Source organism: Nicotiana tabacum, chromosome 8, assembly GCF_000715075.1.
Source record: "Nicotiana tabacum cultivar K326 chromosome 8, ASM71507v2, whole genome shotgun sequence".
Taxonomy (NCBI): Eukaryota; Viridiplantae; Streptophyta; class Magnoliopsida; order Solanales; family Solanaceae; genus Nicotiana; species Nicotiana tabacum.
Genome location: NC_134087.1, coordinates 88,869,877 through 88,880,698, shown reverse-complemented (window position 1 = coordinate 88,880,698; position 10,822 = coordinate 88,869,877). Strand labels below are relative to the sequence as shown.

General features: G+C 37.8%; 1 protein-coding gene across 12 annotated transcripts; it reads right to left on the bottom strand.

Moving 5' to 3' along the window:
• Positions 1-275: 275 nt before the first annotated feature.
• On the bottom strand, positions 276-9,782 carry LOC107787157 (uncharacterized). Of its 12 annotated transcripts, none has more exons than XR_012694128.1 (13): positions 9,586-9,780; positions 7,753-8,118; positions 5,120-5,185; positions 4,839-4,978; positions 4,292-4,418; positions 3,142-3,293; positions 2,553-2,688; positions 2,185-2,269; positions 1,819-2,081; positions 1,401-1,537; positions 939-1,113; positions 747-851; positions 276-658 (listed from the first exon to the last, which is right to left on the bottom strand). XR_012694128.1 is itself a non-coding variant. In XM_016608683.2 (11 exons), exons 1-11 carry the CDS (start codon positions 9,682-9,684, stop codon positions 1,092-1,094), a joined length of 1,599 nt encoding a protein of 532 aa, XP_016464169.1. In that variant the 5' UTR covers positions 9,685-9,780; the 3' UTR covers positions 947-1,091. The 12 variants fall into 12 exon arrangements, 2 of the variants coding, with proteins under 2 accessions (XP_016464169.1, XP_016464172.1); XR_012694129.1 differs by having other exon boundaries at positions 795-851; XR_012694125.1 differs by having other exon boundaries at positions 939-1,108.
• Between the last annotated feature and the right edge of the window lie 1,040 nt (positions 9,783-10,822).

The window sequence follows — 10,822 nt, the reverse complement described above, 5'->3', positions numbered from 1 at the left end:
AAGGTTTATATTCTATGGAAGTTTAAAATCCCCACTACCAACGAGAAAATTGTCTCCTCGCGCCTTTGCTCAATCTAACTGCTTGGGAAAACCAAAATTCTGCAAGCTTGGTTAACAAGATAAAGAGGAGTTTCGAACTGTTGGAAATACGAACCAAAAATATTTTGACTATTCACTGTCCACGACAGTATAATTAGTCCCTCGTTCGCACCCCCACCCCCTTAAATCCTAATCTTATGGCATTCTAGGTGTCAAAATCATGTCGTGACAAGCAATAAATAAAATCTAAGGAAATTTATTCGCAGAACAAAGCTTGTTCTTTCCACCGTGCACCTACAAGTCCAAAATTCTGTCAGGTATAAACAAAGCAAGTGCGAGATCATTTTCTTCTCATAGAAGACTAGAGAAACAGGTTCTAAAGTCTGTCTATGATATATCAAGGAACAGAATAAAGATAACAGAAGAAGAATGCTGGACATCAAAGGCATGGGACATCAAAGGCATGGTTTTTCTTTCTGCCAAAGAGCAATCCAGACAACAAAGTTGGGTTGTGAGAACATCCACCAGCAGTGTGCTGCTAAATTTCAGCACGATCACAGATGCAACCTCGACAATGGTGTTGTCGCAGATAGCCATTAATCATGACAAAGCCAAGCATCTGAATGATCAACGTAACAGAAAATTAGGCGAGCTGCAAAGCGCTCTGGTATTCTCCTGCAAGATTTATTGAATGGAATGCCAATAACCTCTAGACGGGACCATCGTAGTGAACTTTTTCAAGCTACTTACACTACCTGTAGCCATCAGTGATAACTCCCAACAACTAGCAGCCACAAACCCTAAACACCAAGCTGCAAGAAAGGTTCATCCAATTCAATCAGCACCATGAATTACGAGTAAAGAAGAAAAACTTCTCAAAGTTTCTCAACCAAGCTTACACTTGTATCCCATCTAACATCCGTCAAAACCACATTCTTGCGATATCTTGATGTGAGATGATTTGTTTTGCTGTATGACCCCGAGACAGCACAGAAAAATGCTGGATGAGCATGGTGTCTTCCCTCGTCATGTTAAGGCTTGTAAATAGTTGGTTAGTTCATGAGCTCTCCTGCACTAGAACTGTGGGATCAGGGTATGTCATTTACAATTTTACATTGAAATAAAGATTGTCTAGTAACCCAGATATATTCTTTTTCTTTCGTGATGTAGTAACCTATCAAAAATGTGGAACTAGAAAGGAAAAATAATTCTGAATGTCGTAAGAAATAGATGGAGATGATAACAAATACATTCAAGTTGCCATGTCGGAATCGCCAAACAGGAATAAGAAATCTCAAGCATGTCTCGATTTATAAATTAATATAGGATGGTAACCTGAGAGAAAGCAGAAAAGAACTTACTTGGTATATTTGAAACAGTAATGCAACATTTTATCAACATCTCCTTCATTCACATAGCACCCCTCCATAGAGAGAGTTCCCTTCACTTGATCCTCAAGGGTTCTCCATCGACTTAAAAGTTCAACAATTCCATTAAGCTACTCTACAATTAAAGAAACCAGAGAATTTGCAATGATCAAGCAATCCATTAACTATGTCCCAATCCAGACCAGTTGATTTCGGTTATACACATCCTTTATTCATTCCGCTCTACTAAGGCCCATTCCATTCCAATACTATCAGAAGGTAACATCAGTTTAGAAAAAAAATGTGGATTACCCAATGAAGATCCAGTAGCGATCCCACTGGACAGTGTTCTTGCTAGGAAAATTCTTTTATCCAAAAAAGAGAGTTCTGAATATATATGAAAAAAGGATACAGCAAAGCTTCTTGCCGTTAATTTGGCGGATCTTTCATGGTCTTCACTGGTATCATCAACATCGTAATTAAGAAGCTCATCCTCAACCACCTCGGATTTGCTTGTGAGAATTGAGACATACTGATGCAGATTTGAAGGACTCATCTCAGTTTTTTGAATTTGAACCAGTAACCTTGCAAGAATGCTCCAAACTGCACTTCGTGCTTCTATATCATCAGAAGCAAATGGAAATATATCAAGTAGACCCTGTAAGAACAGCAGGTCTGAAATGATCCAAGTATCATTACTAATTCGATAAATTAGCATAAACTAAGGACACATAAAGACTTAGGCGTATCATATACTGGTGTAATTATGAACTTTCACCTTGCGATATCTCTAAAGCTAGATCAGCTGCATCAGTGAGAATATTTGCTGTCAAAACTGAAGCAGCAATGCAAGAGTTGGCAAACTGCAGGCAATGGATACATCAGAAAATAGCCGCTGCATAAGAACTCATATATTGCAGTAATATTTTTTCACCGCCTATCATTTTACTTCCACATTTTTTCTCTCAAGTTGTTTGATGGATTCATAACAGGGTAATAAAATGCAAGATTAGGATTTAGGACCACTCAGAACTACAGAGAAATTTCCTGTATTTAGTTAAAATAGACGGTGTGCTTTCCCTGATCTTTAGCTCAATTAACCATACTGAGGGATAAAATGAGAAAGCTCTGCTAGCTCCGACATACATCAGCTTTATCTGGAAGCTTGATCAATTGAGTAAGCAGCTGGAAGAGTCCCTTGTTTGAACAAATTTCTTGTGAATAATCATCCATGACCGAAAGAGCTTCAACTGTCTGAAGAATCAAATCTTGAAAGGAGTACCTGGTATAGCACATCGGTTGATTAGTTTACTGCAAGCATACTGGTTCACAACAGATGATAACTTAAAAGAAAGCCTCATGAATGACAATAACTTCTTTTTTGATTTTTTTTGTGTGTGTGTTTGGGGGGGGGGGGGGGTAACCAAAATGATGAATTACAATCCGTTTCTATAATATATATTTCCCAAGGCTTTAGGCAGAGAAATCCTTGGAGTGAAAAACTCCAAAATGTAGAAAGTCTATTGACTGCACATGGCAAGAGTAAACTTTAACATGGAAAAATATTAAAGAAAAGTAATCCTTTCCTTATTAAAAAAAATATATTAAACAAAACTATCATATGCCAAGGACTAAACAAAAAGTCCTGAAAATATGTATGGAATAATTAGCAATCCTATCAAAGTGGATTTAGAATAAATTAAAATAGCTCCTCCTTGATTATTAAGGACCATACCTTTCAGGTAATCTTTCTTCTATTAACTTGCTTATCTCGACAGATAGGAGATCAACCAGAATTCGTGGGAGGCCTAACTTTATCAGTGGTGGTAGCAGTATCGTAGCCACATCTTGCTTACTTTCTGCTACTGCTAAGAGAAGAGTAATGCTCTGTGGACAAGAGAATATTACGTCACATAAGCATAATGCAAATGCTAAGCAATAACAGCTAAGGGAATGAAACAAAGATCATAAAATAATAATTTAAAAATATTTCAGAAGGGTAAAAGATGGTATTAAACAATACTAACACATTAGGAACTTCAATTGACTCTATATATCAAACAGAGAATTTTCCAGATATCATCATGCTACCATCCTTGATTGCACTTGATTCAACAGAAAGTCGCTCCGCTCATAAAGATAAAATACTTCTTCATATAACAAAAAGATTATCAATCTTTAACTACTTTTATAGAAGTAATTGGTAGAAGCTCTATTATTCATGTCAGGGTTTGTTTATCAGAAAATAAAGAATTTGTTTTGTAAGGGACCAATTAATTGGAATATAAACTATATTTCAGGTCTTGGGATTTCCAGGAGATCAGTAGTAACTCTCAGAACATATCACACTTGTAGATTAAGGTGACAGTCGTGAAAAGTAGATGACTGACTAAAAATAGACAATTCTGTTGATAGAGAATTACAGATCATCAGTAAGCCTATCAGAATATTACACCAGTCTGCCATACAAATTTGGCGTTGCCATCCAGAGCCTTTATCAACTATATATTTCTCCAACCCCACTTCCATTTAGTGTCTGTAAATCCCAACAATTTGATGCCAATATTTCTTCTTCATGATTTGTCTCAAGTATAGAGTCCCACTTTTTTATATATATATATATAGTGATAGTAGAAAAATGATGATGATGACGACTACAATAACGGAAATGATCCTTAATACACAATTATATTCCAAATAATTATTCCTTTCTACTGCTCACGTTGCTGGCATCTATTCCATATAATGCAGTATATACTCATCCAATAAGGAGGACATACACCACACTGTAAATCACAAGAACCCCAGATTCAAAAAAGTCAGAGCAAGCTAGAGCAAATACAGAGAAAAGCTAAATGGAAAATTGAAGTCAGTATCATTGCTACCTTCTCTAGAAGCTGGAGGTTCAAAGTGTTCTCTACGATCCATAAAACACGACATAAAATATGTTCAGATTGCAGTGCTTCCACCAAAAAAGCACATTCTTCGCTTTGAAGAACTAAAGTTATCAGCCTGTGCAACAACGACAACTATAAGAAAAAGTAGATAGAGATAAAGCTAAGGCTATATGAAACTATGATACATCTCGTCACTTTTTCTCAGAAAAGAAAAATAACTTCCATGCATTACTATACTAAAACTATGATTTTTGTAAGCCAAACATAGAGAACTTCCACAACTACATATTACCGGTTGCAACTAAGGGAAAATGACTTCCATACATTACTATACAAAACAGTGCTTCCAGTTCCAGGTTAATGGCAACAAGCATAACAATGCTATTCTCTATGAACGCACTCTAATATAAATATTACTGTCATTTGTGTTGGCCAAAGAAAGCAAAACAATGTAGAGTAAATTATACCCTCTATAAATTACTAGTATAACCAACAAAACAGAACAAAAGAATTCTGTCATGGATGAATATGTTACCGGCATGCTTCACAGAGACATGGTGCATCATCTAGAAACAATTGTTCCAATACTGTTCCAATCAGACCATTTGTAGAAGTAATCTTTTTTCTTGAAACATCATGGCAAGATAGGTTCCCAATAATACCAAGGCTAATTTCCTGTTTAAACGAATTGACTACATCAAATATATTTTCACCATCTATCAAACTGAGCTATATGTAGTCATCAGAATAACCTAGATTATGAAGAAAACCTCCAAAACAAAGAAGGATCCAGCAGAGGAAAAAAGTAAGATTTACAGTAATCCGTGCAGATTTTGAGACCATGAGAGTAGCCAAAAGCACTTCAAGAGCAAAGTTTTCAACCTGTACATAAAAGTTAATCATTTCTCAAAAGACAAGAATTCGAGCAGTGAACATGATCAGATGAGAAGTCATCCTCCCACCAATGACAGCAAATTCAACCCCCCCCCCCCCCCCCACACACACACAATACACACAGAAGTCCCAAATACGAAATAGAGAAAGATAAGGGGGGTGAGCACAAGTAGGTACACTTAATAGTACTAGATTTTCTTCTTTGGATAAGTAAATACTGCTTTGATCTCCCAAATAAAATGTTTCCATCCAAAGCTGTCATGTGGTCCTTCAGAATACTTAAATTTGGAAGCTCTTTTTCAATTGTATGTGCAGCATGGTACACCTAACACCAACTATCTAAAAGGAAAATTGGATGCCAGCAACAAGAAACCTCCTGTTTTTTCCTGAAAATATTATTGATGATATAAAAATTCCAGTGGCTAAACCTAGGCGAATTGGAGCATTCCGAGAGTCACCGTGACTTCAGGCACTGCAGGCGTATCGAGGTCGAGGAGGTCATGGGGGCTATGCGTAAGATGAGTAGGGGCAGAGTGACCGGGCCAGACGTGATTCCGGTGGAATTTTGGAAGTGTGTAGGGAGAGCAGGTGTGGAGTGGTTGACTGGGTTGTTTAATGTTATTTTTAAGGCGAAGAGGATGCCGGATGAGTGGAGGTGGAGTACGGTGGTTCCATTGTATAAGAACAAAGGTGATATCCAGAGTTGTAACAATTATAGGGGTATCAAATTACTGAATCATACCATGAAAGTATGGGAGAGGGTGGTTGAAGCGAGAGTGAGGATGACAGTGTCATCCGACAACCAGTTCGGGTTCATGCCGGGTCGTTCCACCACAAAAGCTATACACCTTGTTAGGAGGTTGGTGGAACTGTACAGAGAGAGAAGGATCTGCACATGGTGTTTATTGATCTAGAGAAAGCGTATAACAAGGTTCCTAGAGAAGTTCTCTGGAGATGCTGGGAGGCAAAAGGTATGTCGGTTCCTTATGTTATGGCAATTAAGGACATGTAAGACGGGGCTAAGACTCGAGTTAGGACAGTAGGAGGGGACTCTAAGCCTTTTCCGGTTGAAATGGGGTTACACCAAGGCTCTGTGCTCAGTCCGTTCTTATTCGCCCTGGTGATGGATGCGATAACAAACCATATTCAAGGGGAGGTGTCATGGTGCATGCTATTCGCCGATGACATAGTTCTGATTGATGAGTCACGAGCCTGTGTTAACGAGAGATTGGAAGTTTGGGAACAGACTCTTGAGTCTAAGGGTTTCAAGCTAAGCAGAACGAAGACGGAATACCTCGAGCGTAAGTTCAGCGCTGGGCCGGGGGAAGTGGACGTGGATGTGAGGCTTGAGTCACAGGTTATCCCAAGCAGAGGCAGCTTCAAGTACCTTGGTTCGGTTATCCACGGGGGAGGGGAGATCGACGAGGATGTCACACACCGTATTGGGGTAGAATGGATAAAGTGGAGGTTAGCATCTGGAGTCTTGTGTGATAAGAGAGTGCCAACGATACTCAAAGGTAAGTTCTATAAAGCGGTGGTTAGACCGGCCATGATGTATGGGGCTGAGTGTTGGCCTGTTAAGAACTCACATATCAAAAGATGAAAGTAGCAGAAATGAGGATGTTGAGGTGGATGTGCGGGCACACTAGGATGGATAAGATTAAGAATGATAATATTCGGAAGAAGGTGCACGTGGCTCCCATTGATGACAAGATGCGGGAAGCGAGGCTCAGATGGTTCGGGCATGTACAGAGGAGAAGCCTAGATGCTCCAGTAAGGAGGTGTGAGCGGCTGGTTGTGGAAGGCACGAGAAGAGGTAGAGGACGACCTAAGAAGTATTGGAGAGAGGTGATCAGGCAGGATATGGCGAGACTTCAGATTTCCGAGGACATAACACTTGATAGGAAGTTGTGGAGGTTGAGTATTACGGTTGTAGGATAGGAGGTAGTTGAGTCTTGCGTTACTTTGTACCTTTGTGAGCCTAGTCCGGTGGGGTTTTGTCTAAGATCGCTAGGGGCAATGTCGTGTCTTACTATTTTCTATTTTCGACGCAGGATCCATTTACTAGCCATCGTTTTTGCTTTGCATTTTTCTTCTGCATTTTATGTTCCTTTTTCCCTATGATCTCCATGGTGAATCTAATATTCTCTCCTTTTGTCTTCTTATTATCTTGAGCCGAGGGTCTTTGGGAAACAGCCTCTCTACCCCTTCGGGGTAGGGGTAAGGTCTGCGTACACACTACCCTCCCCAGACCCCACTTGTGGGATTTTACTGGGTTGTTGTTGTTGTTGTTGTTGCTTCTTAATGTAGAGCCTCAACCAAAAATATAGGAAGGCCTCTTATGCAAAGCCTTTAGAATGCCCCTGATTGGAAGGATAAAAAAGCTTACCGTAATTACCAAACATTAATAATAGCTTTCTGCTTTACCGTCCGGAGAAAATAGCTAAAACAGAAAGAAGGGGTTATCACAACCCACTTCTCCCTCCAGCCAACGGAAGAAGATTTTAAAAAAAAAAAAAAAAAAAGACAACGTGACAAGCAGAAGTTCTAATTACCATCAATTCAGCGTGAGTTTTACTAGCTGCTAGATCCCATAAAATGCAGCCAGATTCTTCCCAATCCTCTTCTCGGACAGCTACATCCTCGTGCTTATTTTGGAAATACAACTTGCCATCAACTGATTGTTCAACAAAGTTTTCAGCGGTTTTCATAGTTTCAGACACATGAATAGGCGATCTCTTATCTCCATTTTCAGTTGGAGATGATGTTATCCTGAAGGCTTCAGTCTTTGGTCCTTCAGTAGAGGCATCATGAGCATCATATCCAAGAGATATCTCTCCACACTTAACATTTGCTGGGAGGAGTTTCCGGATTAAAGATATTATATAACTAGGATCAACTGTGGTTGTTATATCAAACAGCTGCAAAACAGAACATAACGCTTTATGACAAGAACCCAAAAATTGGGAAAAGAATGCTAACACAAATACAGGAGTTATGTGTCAAAAACTTTTGAGCAAGAAGTAACACGTTCATCATCTCCACCTTAATATAAAGAAAAAATATGACCTGCAGACAAAAAATCGAAATTCAATCTTCTACCATTGATGCGTGAAGCCTCTCTAGTTTCAGTGTCGAAGAAGCCCACACATGCAATTGTAGTCAACCCTCAACTTATCAATGTTATGCTGAGAAAGAAAAGTTCCAAAGTTTCCTGGATTACACTTGGTGCCTGTCTTGGAGAACTTCCTACCACCTACCAGATATTCTTGCATTCCGATAATGTATAGAAAGGCCATACTTTGCATAAATATATATTACACTACCATTAAGATTCTTGTCAGTCTAGAAATAACCACCTTTGAAAATTTTATTAGCATTAGGATTCAAAAGTTCCAATCATATCGTCAAGGTCATTTACGTCAAAATAGGTTAGTAGGTCAATGCTGGTGAATTAAACTTTCTGATTGGCCAAATATATACACGGTCATCTTAACTTGTCTGAATTTTTCATTTAGACACTTAAACTTCGGCTGGTACCTATGAACACCAAAACTCTTCCAAAAGTGTACCACTTAGACACATTTTGCTCTAATTTTGGCGAGTCGAACATATGTCTCGATTTTAGACACTTTCCATTTTGGGACGTCTCAAATGTTCAACGCAATTCGATATCTATGCAACTTTCACATCAAAAGTTCAAAATTTTAAAACTTTGATCTTTCAAACTGACTTTTCAACTATTATTGTAATATTTTTCTTCCATTATAACTAATATAATATATAAATCAAATTAAAATATTAAACTTTGTTTCAGTCAAGCGCTGTCATATGAAATGGGACGAAGGTACTATGTTACGCGATGAATAATGAGCTGGATCAGAGCTGAAGAGGTGTTAGTTAAGCTGACATGGAGGTACATAACTTTGGGCAGAGAAGTTTGTTAAGAGTTGGTTAGTTCAGTTGACGGGAAAAACGGAATTCTATCCATATTTGATTCATTTTCTGTATATAAACCAGGCTACAATTAAGTGATAATCAATAAGAACAATTTCCCTTGCTTAGCAAGTTAGCTCCTTTTCTCTCTTTCCTGCCAAAATATCTATGAAATTTCTGTTTTCCCCATTTTCCCCATTTAGTTGATCTGATTTCCGAGCCTCTTCTTTATTTAGCTCCTAAAAAAATGCAGCAAATGTAAATTTGCCGGGAATTAAAAAGAGAACTGAAATTGACGGATAGGACCCTAATTACTTCGAAGCACAGCCAATTCTAATATACAGTATCAGCGGAAATAGTTATTCTTTTGTGTACAAATGCAAAACGAGTGGAGCCACATACATGTATAATTCAATGTATTTCTGAGTGATGAATAGGTTTTCATGGATTACCTCATCGGCAGGGGCAGGAGGGTGATGAGTATTGCTCTGGAATTCTTCCGCCAGTGCTTCTTCGTTACGTTCAGAGGGCAATTCCGGTGGAATTGACATAGCTGAGCTACAGATTCTAGGGTTTTCGCGCTCTTTTATCTTTCTTTTCCCCTTTTAAAATGGTGGAATTGACGGGCGGAGTTTATATAGCGGACGGTGTCGTTGCATTTTTTGGGGGAGTTATTATAGTTTAAAGTATTGTGGTATACTTATTTTACTTTTTAGATTGGTTAACAAGCACTTTTGGCATCTTATATTGTTCATATTTAAATTTACAAAGTACAAATTGATGTTACTTTATATCGTTAAGCAATTAAATGTCTTTGCGAATAGAGGATATTTGATCATGATTAAATAATAAAAGTTTATCACAAGGATGTATATTACATACATTTGTTAGTTTAATACAAATATTATGTGTGACATATATATAAAAAATATTCTGGTTAACTATCCTATATGAACAGATTCTGGTATATTTTGTAAAGGGACCCAAACGTATTTGTTAAGTCAAAATACATACTTTAGCCATCGATTTTGTACTCAAATTCTTCTTACACACTTGTTAAACACGAGAATAGTATTACACATCAAAACTTTTAAAAGTGTGTCAATTACACATCTCTTTTGTCATTTGTCACACGCGTGTATTACACATAAAAGAGGCGCGTGAAAACTACAAAATTCATCTGAAATTAAGTTTTTTATTTTATTTTCCCGTTTTTAACTATTTTCTTTACTATTAAAGAAAAAAAAATATAACACATATTTTCTTCCCCAACCCACACCCCAGCGATTCCTCCTCGTTTCGTCTTCTTCCTCAACCTCCATCCTAATTTTGTATAGCCCCTCATATTTCGTCTCTTCAACCCCCATGACTAAGAAGAAAAAGAAAAGGAAGAAGAAAAGATGAGCTATTGGGTCTTGTAAAAATCACCATTATTGACCTTTTGAAGAAGCTTGAAAATTTAATCGGGTCTTGTTAATTTTGGTGTTCCATGACCTAGAAAATTAGTTTGAATTCATGATTATTGTTGAATAAAAATTTACTTAGGTGATTAGTTTTGATAAAATTCAAAAAATACCATTAACAAGTTTGAAGCTTTGAGTTTGAGCTTGATTTTGAAATTTCTATAAGGATTTGTGATGGATGTTGTTAAAACTTATTAAAAATCGGGCAAAGAGTTGAATCTATAGT

Excerpts from the sequence above, each read along its gene's own strand:
- LOC107787157 (XM_016608683.2), bottom strand. The coding sequence starts at position 9,684 with ATGTCAATTCCACCGGAATTGCCCTCTGAACGTAACGAAGAAGCACTG. Across the intron at positions 4,979-5,119 it reads CAAAATCTGCACGGATTACT|GAAATTAGCCTTGGTATTAT; the intron begins GTAAATCTTACT and ends TCGTTTAAACAG. Across the intron at positions 4,419-4,838 it reads TGTCTCTGTGAAGCATGCCG|GCTGATAACTTTAGTTCTTC; the intron begins GTAACATATTCA and ends GTTGTTGCACAG.